Source organism: Arvicola amphibius, chromosome 3 (genome assembly GCF_903992535.2).
Source record: "Arvicola amphibius chromosome 3, mArvAmp1.2, whole genome shotgun sequence".
NCBI lineage: Eukaryota > Metazoa > Chordata > Mammalia > Rodentia > Cricetidae > Arvicola > Arvicola amphibius.
The window spans coordinates 188,426,874-188,441,644 of record NC_052049.1 but is presented as its reverse complement, the minus strand read 5'-3'; the positions used below and the strand labels follow the sequence as shown (position 1 = coordinate 188,441,644).

The 14,771-nt window shown below is 48.1% G+C and overlaps 1 protein-coding gene across 1 annotated transcript in view; it reads right to left on the bottom strand.

Moving 5' to 3' along the window:
• Tgm4 (transglutaminase 4) overlaps positions 1 to 14,514 on the bottom strand; it is a 31,402-nt gene extending 16,888 nt beyond the window's left edge. Inside the window, exons 1-6 of the mRNA XM_038324351.1 lie at positions 14,499 to 14,514; positions 9,669 to 9,842; positions 8,680 to 8,774; positions 6,040 to 6,151; positions 3,450 to 3,568; positions 881 to 982 (exon numbers count right to left, since the gene is read on the bottom strand). Of these exons, the coding sequence (XP_038180279.1) occupies positions 881 to 982; positions 3,450 to 3,568; positions 6,040 to 6,151; positions 8,680 to 8,774; positions 9,669 to 9,842; positions 14,499 to 14,514 (618 nt within the window). The remainder of the gene's footprint in view (positions 1 to 880; positions 983 to 3,449; positions 3,569 to 6,039; positions 6,152 to 8,679; positions 8,775 to 9,668; positions 9,843 to 14,498) is intronic.
• Positions 14,515 to 14,771: the final 257 nt, after the last annotated feature.

Sequence of the window (14,771 nt, the reverse complement as noted above, 5' to 3'; positions counted from 1 at the left end):
ACCCTGAGGCTTGGCTCAGTCCTGTAATCCCACAGCTTTACCCTGTAGCACTTTCCAACAGATCTTCAGCAATGTTAGCGCTCTCTCCCTCTCTCTCTCTCTCTCTCCCTCTCTCTCTCTCTCTCTCTCTCTCTCTCTCTCTCTCTCTCTCTCTCTCTCACACACACACACACACACACACACACACACACATACACAGAGCAGAGATCCTTCTTGCAACCCTATCAGCTTCTCTGCCTCTTTGAACTCCTTGGATTCTGCTGCAGTTTCTTTGATCTTTTTGTGACCATTCAATAACTTACATCTGTACATACATACATTCACACATGCATACATACATGTACGTATATTACTATGTGATGTGTAATCCAAGAGTGAATATTAGTAAGACTGAAATAAAAGAACCTATGTTTGCCTCAGCTGACAAATCAGGATTACTCGATACACTGCTGCTAAGGAAGTTAGCATAGCGTAGCAACACAACATAGCACATGAATTTGTTGCTATCAGTGAATTCTTACGTAGCGCACTCATGACAATGTTCATCCCAGCTGCAGCCAGGTCTACAGGGAGGGCGAGAACCTAGAATATTTACACCATCTTGTAGACTGGAAAAGCCATTTCCTACGATCAACTTAGAAGTGGCAAAGTTGGCCGTCTGAACTCAAATTTGAGAACCTGTTCTCAGATGGACAATGGCAGACAACACATCCCTTGACAGTTTTAACTACTCAGCCACAGCTCCCTGTGAGCTTCATGGAGAGCAGCCAACTATCTGCTGGACAACCTAACTCGGCTGAGCAGGCGTTGATGGACCACAGCAGCATTTACTGTGTAGACTTCTGGGAGCCTGGATGTAGCGTCTGGCTTCTCCACATACCATGGTGCAAATGGTCCTGGACACGATCACTGGGCTCTGCAGTTCACTGGGCTCCAGATGGGCCAGCAGGGAGAAGCAGCATTTCAGGATGTGCTTCTCAAACTGTCGTGGAGATAGAGAGAGAGGCATCAGGATTCTGTCCTGTGGCAGACACTAGCCAACCCCATCTGATTTGTATTTCCTTGAAGGATAACTCATCTCCAAAGTAAGGGAAATTGCCCACGGTCTCCCCAAAGATCCTCCACACTCTGCAGTAGAAGCCACCAAGCAGTCAGACAACAGTGTGTGTCATCCAAAGGCTCACAGGGCACAACTATGGAAAAGACAAACATGGGGCTGGGAAGATGGCTCAGTGGGTAAATGCACACACACAAAGAGGTTTTAGTACCATGAGGGAAATCCTTTGGTATTCAAGTTAAATCAATGAAACAAGTTGCCAAACTGTGCACGAGAAATGTTATCTCAACTTGGTCAGTATTAGTAATAAAAAGTGAATGAGGGTGGTGATGGGCATTGATTCGGTGGCTAAGAACACTCGTTGCTCTTGCAGAGGACCTGGGTTTAATTCCTACACCCACATGGTGGCTCATAGCCAGTTCCAGGAGAGCCAATGCCCTCTTCTGGCCTCCACGGGCACCAGGCAAGTACACAGTGCACAGATGTACACAGGCAAAATACACATAAGATAAATAAATACCTTAAAAATAAAGACTAGGGTAGGCAGTTTGATTTAGTGGAAAAGCACCTGCGTTTGATCCTCAAGATCTACCCCATGGAGAGAGCCGACTCTTGAGAGTAGGTTCTGGCCTCCACACACGGGCCGCAGGTGTGCATGTAGGGTCACTGGTCCAAGGCCACCTCCAGGCTTGAAAACCTACCCAAACCCATCAATCCCTGAGCCTCAAAACCCACCAATCCCTGGGCTTGGCTAGAAATCCCACTAATCTCCACCCTGGAAATCTCCATCCCCAGGAATCCCCATATAAGTCTATCTCCTTGGTGTCCTGCTGCTTCTCACCCAAGCAAACACAGTCACCCACTTGTGTCTCACCCAATAAATGTCTGTGTGAAGTTTGTTGTGCGCTGTGACTTTGTGGTATTTCTTGGCTCCCGACCACCAGGATACCTTTCCCCTCAGAGCTCTAACACTTGCATTGGAAACCACGCCCCCGCGCCCCCCCCAGAGCTGCAACACCTGCACCAGGGAAGCCTTTCCCCCGGAACTGCAACACTTAGAGTGCCCCACACACAATAAATGTAAAACAAACATTTAAGGGAATGAAATGCTCTAAACTGTAACGTGGTCACCACGGAAAGCTGACGTTTTTGTTTTATGTACTGTAGTTTCTTCTTTGTTCTTCCTCCTCCCCACCTGCTGATTGTTGAAGGTCTTTTTGTTTTTGTTGTTTTATTGAGCCAGGGTCTACTTAGCCTTGGCTCTCCTGGAACTTGCTACATAGAACAGACTGGCTCCATTCTCATGGAGATCCGCCTGCCTCTGCCTCCTGAGTGCTGGGACTGAGACGGTATCTTCCTACTTACCCTACACCGGCTTCAGAGTCACCCTCTCGCACGTGCGACCAAACCTGGCCTAAGTCTTTTGTGATAAGCACGACTAGGGATAGAACCAGGGCCTCACACAAGCCAGGCCAGCAGTGCCCAGCTCAGTGCAGGCCTGAGTTACTTTTAAATCCTGTCTAAGATACAAAGAACATCCCATAAGGTAGCATGGTCGGAGTCTGTCTACGGATGTGATATGTGCTGGTTATGTTGCAGTCCCATGGGAAACACAGCAAAGCAGAAGGAGCAGACAACAGCTGTGGTTCAGAAAGCAGCAGAGCTGAGCGAGTTCCTGAGAGAAGCGACTCACCTAGGATTCCAGCAAAGTCTCCTAGGACCTTTCTCCTGGAAGTTTCCCTTTTCTGTGGACCGATTCCTACCCCCTTTCTACTGCTCTCTTGGCCTTCCAGCTACAGGACAACCTGACACCATGCTGCCCACAAAGCAGACACCCTACTGACTGGAAGTCCCTCCTCCACTGTTCTTCCTCTGTCCTATCCTCTGTGCAGAGACCAGGGACAGGAGGCAGGTTTGAAGGGTGGGCATTTTCCAGAGTGTTTTGCTCTGTGAAATGTGGGAGGAAGACTGGCATCTTCTGATGCCATGAAGCTGACACAGTGAATTTGTTAGCCACCAAACCTCTGTCCACCCATGTTGCCACTCTTCCTACAGCTGCCCCAAGACACCCATCCCTCTATGCAGCAGAACCTTCTGCACCCAAGTCTTCCAAATGCCTCCTGGTTTGAGCTTCTTGTCACACTGTCACCTGGCACCTATATAAGGACTTGCTGGATGGTTCCTGGATAAATGCACTGGAATATAGGAGATCGGACCTCTGACTCAAACCGCTTCTCCTGTGGGGTCTGTGGATCTTAGTCCTCTCAGGCAAGTTTCACACTTGGGAGGCCAGTTTTTTCAGCTGACGTGAACCCACTTTGCTCCACAGCCTTTGTTTGATAAACCCTAAGAAAAACATGCATGGTGCAGTCAGAAGAAGACAATCCATTACCTGACCAAAGGTCCAGGGCTTCTCTTTGATTTGTTTGGCGAAACCCATGTAAATGTAGCCGGAATCATTAAGGATGTACTCTGCCCGCTCCTCCTCACTCGGCATGTAAACGCTATCATCTGAAGCAAGACAACACACATGTGGGTTACTAACTACCCGTGAGATAGAACAGGTTTACCACAGGGCTGGGAAAGCAACTATTGGGGGAATGGGTACAGCAATACACTGTACATTGAAAATACAGTTAGATGTAGTGGTTCATGCCTTTGATATAAGCACTTGGGAGGTAGATATAGGTGGGGCTCTGTGAATCTAAGGCCAGACTAATCAATATTGAGAGTTCTAGGACAGCCAGGGATACATAGGGAGACTCTGTCTCAAAGCAAAAACAAAAACAAAATAAAAAAATAAAGAACTTCCAAAAGAACATCCTGAGCCAGGTGTGTGGCTCTTTCAACTGGAAAAATGTGAGGAAGTTTGAACATAAGGAAAATTATGATGAAGTATAAATCATACATTTAATGAAAGAGAGAATTGGAGGCTGGAGAGATAGCTCAGCAGCTAAGGGCACTTATTCTTGCAGAGGACCCAGGTTCCATTTCCAGCATCCATACAGTTCTTTACAACCATCCCTAACTCCAGTTCCAGGGGATTCAATACTCTTGTCTGACCTCCCCAGGTGCCAGGCACACACGTGATACACAGTCAAACAAAGCATACGCATAAGATAAAAGCAATACGTTGAAAAAGAGAGAGAATCCATAAGTTCACAGAGATGATGGATGGATGGATGGATGGATGGATGGATGGATGGATGATGGGTGGGTGGATGGATGGATGGATGGACAGATGGACGGATGGATGGATGGATGGATGGATGGGTGGATGGAGGATGGGTGGGTGGATGGATGGATGGACAGATGGATGGATGGATGGATGGATGGACAGATTAATGATGGGTGGGTGGATGGATTGATGGATGGATGGATGGATGGACAGATTAATGATGGGTGGGTGGATGGATGGATGGATGGATGGACAGATGGATGGATGGATGGACAGATTAATGATGGGTGGGTGGGTGGATGGATGGATGACTATTGACTGGGAGGAGCTCTTGAAGCAAGAGAATGCCAGGGTCCATCTGGTAGGAGTGGACAGAAGGCTGGAACTGGACATCACATCCCTCTGGAGACTGCTTGCTTGAATCAGGCAAAATTCAGAAGTGGGGAGTTCTGACGAGTACATATCTGCATGGTTGTAAAGTTTCCACATAAGCTGCTTCCTAGTTATGAAAGGAAACATCATCGTGATATAGGAGAATTTGGACAATACCTAGATCAAATGATTCCAAGTTTAATGTTTCCCAATTAAGGGATAAGGATATATGGTGTGCCTCTAGATGATTTTCAACATACTTCACATAATATTCCAGCCAGGAGCATGTGACTTGAATCTAAGGATGATGAATCACCAGACAAATCACAAAAATTAGAATTCTTCTGTTAAAGAAGAGAGGAGCTTGTTCCTCTAGTGGTTCTCAACCTTCCTGATGCTGCAACCCTTTAATACAGTTCCTCATGTTGTGGTGACCCCAACCACAAAATTATTTCATTGCTACTTTATAACTGTAATTTTCTACTGTTATGAATCATGGTGTAAATATCTGATGTGCACCCCTAGAGGGGTCAGGACCTGCAGGTTGAGAACCGCTGCCCAGGAAGTTCGCTGTCAAGAAAGTCAAGGGTAGGTGTGGGTGAGATGACTGTGGAGGGGTCTCTGCTCCAGAATCTCTGGAACAAGGCTGATGGATTAGAAAGGACACAGTTGGGTGGAGAGGGAAGAATGTGTGGATCTGAAGGAAACTGGGGGAGGAGGGTGAATATCACCAAAGCAGTTTGCACAAAGCGCTCAAAGAACTAATAAAAACGAGAAAAATAGCTGGGTGGTGGTGGTACACGCCTTTAATCCCAACACTCGGGAGGCAGAGGCAGGTGAATCTCTGAGAGTTCGAGGCCAGCCTGGTATACAGAGTTAGTTCCAGGACAGCCAGGGCTACACAGAGAAACCCTGTCTTGAAAAACAAAAACAAAAAACCAGAGAGAGAGAGAGAGAGAGAGAGAGAGAGAGAGAGAGAGAGAGAGAGAGAGAGAGAGAGAGAGAGAGAGAGAATTAAAATTAAAAAATAAAAATTTAAATTAAAAAATGAGGGACATTTGTATAAAGGCTCAAGGGCAGCCAGGAAGGGATGATCTGAGAAGAGCCAGGTGTGAAGACAGAGGAGTCCCTGTGGCTCCCAGCAGCCTCCCGGCAGGGCTGTAGCAGAAGCTGGCTGGACTTGGCAAGGCAGTTAGGATGAGCCAAAATGGCAGAAAAAACAGCGTTAGTGTGCTTGGCCACCAGAGGATCTTCTAGGCAAGCAGCAACTGTGCCTGGATCATGCTGGTCAGCGAGTCTGAGAGGGCCCTGAGAGCAAACAACAGCTCTGGGGCTCGGCACCGGGGGCGAGCACGGGCACTCCGGGTTGTGTCACGTGAGATCTGCGGGGGGGGGGGACCCACAACACAGCACAGCTGGACTCCTGAGTTACCTGCACACCATGGATTGAAGAGAAGGAAGAATATTCCAGCTTTACACTCATTCACCTTCAGGTAGTACTTCCCCACCATGGCGTCGGCGGCGCTGATGACAGCCAGTGTGACCTGCACGGAACACGAGACATGCAGACGCGTTCTTCCCCATGCAGCTCTGAATCCTGGGAGGCCCCCAGGAGAATCAACAGTACTGACAAATCACCCTCTCTAGGGCCGGCCCGGCGACCAGGCGTGCCCTGATGGGAGAAGATGCGACCCACAAGGCGGGAAGGTCTAGAAAGTCTACCAAAGTGGCAGATAAACTTGAGTTTGCAGCTCCTAGGTGTATTTCAGCCCAAGCTGTGTTCCTTTCGCTCCTGCATGCAGACATAAGGCAGATCCTGTGGCTGTGGCATAAGGAGTCTGATCTAGCACCCAGGGCTCCAAGAGGCAAAGCAAATGTCAGCTCCTGCTCTCTGCAGGGCATGGGTGCTGGAAACCCTAGGTCATATCCAACCCTGCAGGGCCTGAAGCATCTTCAGTGGCACCCAGACTGCCTTCCAGTGCTTTAGGGTGGAAGTGGGCGGAGAACTAAGACATAGACATCACAGTACCTACAGCTGCACTAAGAATTTTATTTGCCATCCAGGGACTTCTAAACCTTCTAAACTTGCTGTTAGAAGGTATCTTCTGGGAGCAATGGCCCTGCCTTCCACTAGCTGAATGACACTACTTGCTCAATTTCTCATGTGCATAAGTTTCCTTGCTTGAAAGTTTGCTGACTCCTCCTCCATCTCCCTGAGGTGGTTGTGGAACTTAAACTAGCAACACAAACACAAGGCAGTAAGAAGGAGAGTGAGCTTTCTGGAAGGCAGGAAGTCCTCTCTCTCAACCCCCAGTGGCATTTGGCTGCCTTGATTAGTGGCCGTTCTGTGATAAAAGTGTTCCTGAGCACCAACTGCACAGGTGGGACAAAGTCCTTAGCTGACAGAGCTCTCGGCTCGTGGGGAAGGTCTTTCCTGTTGGGTCCCAGCACAGACTAGAACCCTCACCATCGTTCACTACCAAGCAACACAGGAAGCCCAGCCTTCCGTGGTACAAGTAATGTCAGACACCCTGATCTATACGGGGTCCTACATACATGTTCACATGTTTAAAATTTTAAAGAAAGGCTGGAGAGATGGCTCATCGGTTAAAGACTTGTACTGCTCTTGCAGAGGACCCAAGTTCAATTCCCAGGACCCATGTCAGGCAGCTCATAACTGCCTTTAACTCCAACTCTAGGGGATTCAGTGCCTTGGGCACCTGACTCACATATAGATATCACAGGCATGCACACACACACACACACACACACACACACACACACACACTTGATTAAAAATAAAGAATATATATATATACATTTTTTTTTGGTTTTTCGAGACAGGGTTTCCCTGTAGTTTCTAGAGCCTGTCCTGGAACTAGCTCTTGTAGACCAGGTGGCCTCGAACTCAGAGATCCGCCTGCCTCTGCCTCCAGAGGGCTGGGATTAAAGGCGTGCGCCACCACCACCCGGCTATATATACATTTTTTTTAAAAAAAAAAAATCCTATGTTCCCATGTTTTTTCTTTAAATTCACTTCCTTCATGGGCGCTATAAAAAATAAGCAATTTTAAACAAAAAATATTAAACAATATCGTTTGGGTGAAGAAACTTAGCCCATCCCCTATCCCATTCCCACCAGCTCCATGACCCAGACTGCGGTTCCTGGAGAAGGAGACTAAGCCTAGACCTTCCCTAGAGAGGCTGTCATGAGTTCCTGAAAACCACAAAATGCTGCTGCAGAGAGGGAACTGAAGCCCTGGTTCCGACCCAAAGGGAAGGAAGGAAAAGAGGCTCGTGGTGGGGGGGGGGGGCTGAAGACCGTTGCCCTTTCTAAATCTTGGCAATAACTTAGCAGTGGAATCTGTAGGCTGTACCTGAAGGAAGAAGTCATAGACTAGTTGTTCAGGGGTCTCGCTAGGAGGGGGACAGTTGGTGGTGACAGAAGCCACCTAAGCCCTCACACCTGTGGAGGCTGCTGTGCTGGCAACCTAAAGGAAAGAACACCCATGACGATGTCACGTTCTGCTAAGAGGAGGTGAGAAGCAAGAAGCTCCCTCAACTGCTTTTGAATTTAAACAAAAGGCCTGGAGGGAGGAATGGACACTGCATCTGTAGGAAGAAGGGTTGTTATTGATCTTCTCCCCTCCCCCACTTCCCTGTCTCCCTCCCTCCTTCCCTCCCTCTCTCCATAGCCTTGACTGTCCTGGAACTCACTATATAGCCCAGGCTGGCAGGATGCTCACAGAGATCACCTGCCTCTGTCTCCCAAGAGTGCTGGGAATAAAGGCGTGCACCATCACGCCTGGCCCTGATGGGTTATTCTTACTCATTTTCCTCTGTTCATTTCCTCCAGCGAACATAAATATAGATCAAGAGTTATGTAACATCTGGCTAGTCAGAGCTGCTGTGCGCTATGGGTAAGCAAGAAGCTGCGGTACCCAGAGTCAAGGCTACTGTGGTAAGCGGCATTATACACTGGGAAGCAAGGAAGGGATGAATAGGAACTGGTCAGTCGAGACAGGGAACTACCCAGAAGCCACAGGCAGTAACCCGACACTATGGCCCTCACCTCGACGCCAGACTGTTTGGTAATTTTCACCTGCCAGCCCTTGGAGCGGAAGGATGTCATCGGATCAAGCTCCACCAAGTGCGACAATCTTTCTCCTGGAATCATCAACAGGGAAGTGAGTCTTGATGTCAAACCCAGGATGGATATCCACTCACCAAGTCCCACTGCTCCTTCCTAGTTCCTGGAGCGCAGCCCTCAATTGATGGTTAGTCCCTCTGCCTGACAGGGCTCATGGTCTTCCTCCACCTTGGCTATCTAGGTTGCCCTGTCTGCTCAAATTAGGCAAGGCTACCCCATTTCTTTCTATATCCTTTCCTATAACTCCAGAGCCCAGTCCTCTCTTCCGTGTCTCTATCTGCTTTTTTAAATTGTTTAGCCCTGGCCAATACAGTCACTACAGCATGCATTAAACTAATGATCTTCCTGCCAAAAATGCAGTGTGTGTGTGTATTTGTATGTGTGTGTGTGTGTATGTGTGTGTATGCCATAGGTCAACACTGAATGTCTCCTCAATCTGGAGCTCACCAATTTGTCTAAGCTGACCAATCAGTAAGCTCCAGGGATCAGCCTGTGTACAGCTCCACCAAATATTTACCCTACTGCTTGGCTTTTACATAGGTGCTGGGGACTTAACTCGGGTCCTCCTGCTTGTGTGTGACAGGCTCTTCACTGACTGGACTATCTCCGTGGGCCCCCAAGTGTGGTACTTTTGATAACAGAGCTACAGGGTCAGCAAACAGTTTTGTGATTTATCTCTAGAAGGTGTTTCTGATCCCTTTAGAACAGCTGCCTCACTGTCTGGCCTCTGTTTGCTCTGCCCCTTCCCTAACCATCGCTGCATCAACTGTGCCGGAGTGATCAACCCGGTTCCCAGTCCACTGTCAGCATGGGGAAGCTAAGGCTTAGGGAGCAAAGCCACCCTTGGCCACTGCACACTCATCAGCCTTGTGTTCCCACCCTTCATCCCGCTCCCGGGGCTGAGGCCTCACCACTAGAAAATATCAGCTTCAGTTCGTCCTGAGGCTGGAGAGGTCTGTTTAGCACCACCTTCATGTTGAAAATCTGTCCGCGTCTGAGCACCAGCTTCTGGGTCTGGAACTCCGACGTGTGGTGGGCAGCGGCATTATCCTTTTTCTCCAAGTTCACAGAGTAAACCGCCAGAGCTGTTAGCACACAGGGTGTGGGAAGACACAGGGCTGACTCTTGACTCTGACAGGCCATGATAATCTGAGATTTGGTTTCCTGCCTATAAAATGGGTGTGTGTGCACACCAGCCACACAGGATTACAGGGGGCAGAGCCCAGATACAAGTCATAGATAGCCTTGACCAACACTTCTACCAGTAGCTGTGAGGTCACCCCCACTGTCCGTCCTCCCAGCTTTGTAAACTGGTACATGGATCCTGGAGAGGAGGAGGAGGGGGCAGTCCTCAACTGCTCCCCATTCCTGCCAGCCCGCTATAGACCAGGCTGGCCCTGAACTCACAGAGATCTGCTTGCCTCTGCCTCCCAAGTGCTGAGATTAAAGGCGTGCACCACCACTGCCCAGCATTTTTTTGTTTTTGTTTTGTTGATGTCTGTTTGTTTGTTTTTAATCATATTGTTTGAGGTGGATGGCACCTCCCAGCGCCAGCCTGATAGACGCAGGTCTGAGGAAACTGCTTACTCTCAGGTCTTGCCGGCAAGCTTATCTGCTCTGTTGGCACTTTCAAGCTGCTGCTGCCATCATTCTGGGCTGACAAGAGAACCCAGCTTCTTTGGCTGACATGGACGGAAGATGAATAATTATCTGGGAATCCTCCAGGCCTCGAACACTAGCCTGGATGCTGAGACAGCTAGTCTCCTGGCCTGAGCAGCTATTGGCTTTCAACCTCTCCAATGTGAAAATTGCTATTGTTGAACTATCTGCATAAGCCAATATAATAAATACCCCTTTAAAATACATTCATTGTATCGGTCCTTTTTCTCTAGAGTACCCCAGGGTGCACACTACCTAGTCTGCACAAACACAGGTGACTTCTTCCTAGAGGCTACATGGCTGACTACAGTAAACTCTCAAGGCACCGAGTTCCTTGTTCTAACAGATAACTTATCACTTGTTAAGGGAGTCAAGGGACGCATACTGTGCAACCCCACTGACTAAGTCTCTCCCTTTGGTGACTGTTGCACCTTGTGCCACAAGAAGGCACAGCCATGAGAATACTACATGTCATTCTGTGTGTGCTGGCTGGTTTTATGCCAATTTGGCAGACGTTAAAGTCATTTTGGAAGACTGAACCTCAAGTGAGAAATGCTCCCACTAGGTTGGCCTATGGACAAGCCTGCATTTTCTTGACTGATGTTTGATGTAGGAGGTCCCAGGTCACTGTGGGCAGTGGCACCTCTAGGCTGGCGGTCCTGGGTGCTATAGGAAGGCAGGAATGACAAGCCACAAGGCAAGCCAGCAAGTAGCACTCCTCCATGCCTCTGTGTCAGCTCTTGTCTAGGTTTCTGCCCTGACTTCCCTGAGTGACAGGAAAGTGACCTGAGAGCTGTTGGCTGAAATAAACACTTTTCTTCCTAAGCTGGTGATGTGGGATACCCATCCGTATGTTGTGAATGTTTTTTTGCCGTTGGTTAATAAAGACTCTGCTTCGGGCCTATAGACAGGGTAGAATAGAGCAAGGCAGGAATTCTGAACAGAGATGTAGGTGGAGTCAAAGAGATGCCATGTAGCCGCCGAAGGAGAAAGGTGCCCGCAGGAGCTTGCTGGAACCTTGCTCCCAGCAGGCATAGCTGGAGTCTGCTGTATAGACCTCCTGCTGTGGGCACAGGAGTCCACTGGACACAGCAACTGTTAAGCACCCTAAACCTTACCTCTTCCTGCAGAGGGCAGGGCCCCTCCGAATTGGGAGTGTAAATGGTTGCCCTAGGTACATGTGCCAGAGAGTTGTCACGGCAATCCTCATCAAAGGAGCTCATTTGCAGTCAGGGGTTTACAGGATTTCCACAGATGAAGGCACAGATTTAAAAACAGAACTGTACGAAAACTATACATATATTCTTCCCAAAGAAATCAAAGCTTACAGCAGGTGGCAGCCCCTCCAGTAATGTCACAAGAGTGAGGCCAACCTGGGCTGCCAAAGTGAGATTCTCAAGTCTGTCTCATTCCCACTTCTACCCCCAAAGAAAACAAATTAGGTGATTTGTACTATAAAATAAATAAGTAAAAAGCAGTTGGGACATAAGGAATTCAAAACAGTTGTGGGAGGGTGAGCTGGAGAGATGGCTCCGCAGTTAAGAGTACTTCTTGCTCTTCCAAGGACTCAGGATCAATTCCCAGCACACACATGGTGGTTCACAACCATCTGTAACTCCAGTCCCAGGGGATCAGATGCCCTCTTCTTCTGTCCTTGGTCACCAGACTCACAAGTGGTGCACAGTCATACATGTAGGCAAAATACTCATATATATATATATGATACTCATATATATATGAGTATTATTAATATATAATGAGTATTATTAATATATATTAAAACAAAATAAAAGTTAAAGAAATATTAAAAAGACAGATTTAAAATAACTTTTAAAAATAAAAGTTCTTAAAATTAAATACACAGTGAATGGAGCTGGAGAGATGGCTCAATAGTTAAGAGTTCTGACTGCTCTTGCAGAAGACCACAGTTCAATTCACAACACTCACAACTGTCTATAACTCCAGTTCCAGTGATCCAACATACTCTTCTGCCTTCCGTGGGCACCAGGCGCACACACAAATAAATATAATTTTCAAAAAATATTGAAAGGCTAACAAGGTGGCTCTGTGGGTAAAGGAGCTGCTTCCAAGCCTGACGACCTGAGTTCCAACCTCAGAACCCCCATGATGGAAAGACTTACAGACGTACAGACAGTTGCCTCTGACTTCCACATGTGTGTAATAGCCCTCTCCTTCTCTCCCTCCCTCCCTCCTTTCCTCTTTCTCTCTCTCTTAAAAATCCAGCAAACAAGTTTAAAAATAATACGCATAACTAGGAGAACTGTGACCATGGGAACATGGAAGTGGGTTTGAGGGGGCCCGAGACGCGGGGACAACAGGAGCACTAGGAAGAGAGCTGCCAACAGCAGGGAGTGCACCACCCACCAAGACAAGATTACTGGGGTGGTGAGAAAGTGGGTGTCAGCATTGAGATTAAAAATGCCCACTGAGAAACCTGCTCCTGTACCAAGGGAACATCCACTGACACAGACACAAAAGCTGAGACAGACACTCAGACACTGTGACCACCTCTGGAGAGGGAACTGGAGTCACAGGGGAGGAACAGGGTTAAGTTTTGCAATGACCAGTTATTACTTGTTTTGTTTGTGATTCTTTTGTCCCTAAAGAAATGATTCTCTCACCCATTCTGAAAAGTCCTCAGTCATCAGAAAGGACTTCTCAAGTGCATGAGGCCCTTCTCACGATGCTCCGTCACTGGTGACCCTGAACTTGCAGTCATTTTCCCGAGTGCTCAACACACTGGCTGGGTCAGGAAACTACATCTTTTTTTCAAGCTGTAGTTTTAGCTAGAATTTCTTTTTTCTTTCTTTTTTTTTTTTAAATGGTTTACTTGTTCTTATTTTATGTGCATTGGTGTTTTGCCTGCGTGTATATCTATGTGAGGGTGTTGGGTCCCCTAGAACTTGTTATAGACAATTTGAGCTGCCATGTGGGTGGTGGGGATTGAACCCAGGTCGTCCAGAAGAGCGACCAGTGCTCTCAACCACTGAGACATCTCTCCAGCCCCTTAGTAGGGTTTCTGTTGCTGTGATGAAAGACCATGACCAAAGCAACTTGGGGAGAAAAGGGTTTATTTGGCTCACGTATCCCCAGTCATAGTCCACTGAAGGAAGCCTAGGCAGGAACTTAAACTGGGGAGGAACCCGGTGTAGGTAGAAGCTGATACAGAGGCCATGGAGAAGTGCTATTTACTGGCTTGCTCCTCATGGCTTGTCCAATCCACCTTCTTATAGACCAGGGGAGGCACCACACACAATGGACTGGGCCCTCTCCCATCAATCATTAATTAAGAAAATGCCTTACAGGCCTGACTACAGCCTGGTTTGATGCAGACATTTTATTACCTGTGGTTCCCTCCTCTCAAATGTCTCCAGTCTGTGTCAAGGTGACATCAACAAGCCTGTACGGTTGTCACTAGCCATTCACAAACACTTTCATGGACTTGTCCTTTATTGTGGCTGAGAGAACCCAAAGCCACACTGCTAACCAGTGTATAGCAGACTTCAGCCTGAACCATCTCTCTGACCAGCAGACCCTCCCAGCATACACGGCCTTTACCAAGCCCTGGCCCTGCTGTCCTCCTCCTCTGAATGTGGATAAGCATTCGACCATCTGAAGAATCGAGGTGGCCTAGGGGCTACGAAGAATCATGTTGTCATCCAATGTCATTCAAACCACACCGTTTCGCAGAGCTCCAAAGTACTCATTCCTTGCCTGACCCATGGCTCTGCATCCAGAAAGAGGCTGCACAATGCTTGATGCCAGGTCACAGAGGCCCTGAGAGACTCACATGGATAACTAAATGCGGTCAGCATAAGGGAGTGTGGGTGAAAGTGAGCCGGCATTCTGATCCCTGCAATTGTTTGGGAGATCTGAAATTACTGTGTATCTGAAAATTTGGCTTTCTTCAATGAATAAGACAGCAAGCCATGGATGAGGTAGGAGGACAGTGGCCCAGGCACCCCGCCTTGAGGCAGGTGGCTGGCTCAGAGGGCTGGATAGCAGCAGGTGCCCAGAAAGCCAAGCTGGCATAGTGCAGACTGTACCCACTACCCACTCACCACTCCTGGTGTCCATGGTCCTGCTGTCTCTCTCTGCAGCCCTGATGCCAACGGCACTGCCAGAGTGAGTCTCTGAGCAGGTGTGGCCCCTTTTTATGTGGCCCTGGGGTAGATGTGGCTTTGCAGTGGCTGCCAAGTGGTAAGGCTTAGGACCATATCGATCAGAAACAATAAAACTTTAACCATCTTCCATATCAGCCCTAGGAGGAAGTCAGGAGACAAGATGAGCTGGCTTCAAAGGAGGGGGCACAGAGAATGGCGCCATGTGTCGGG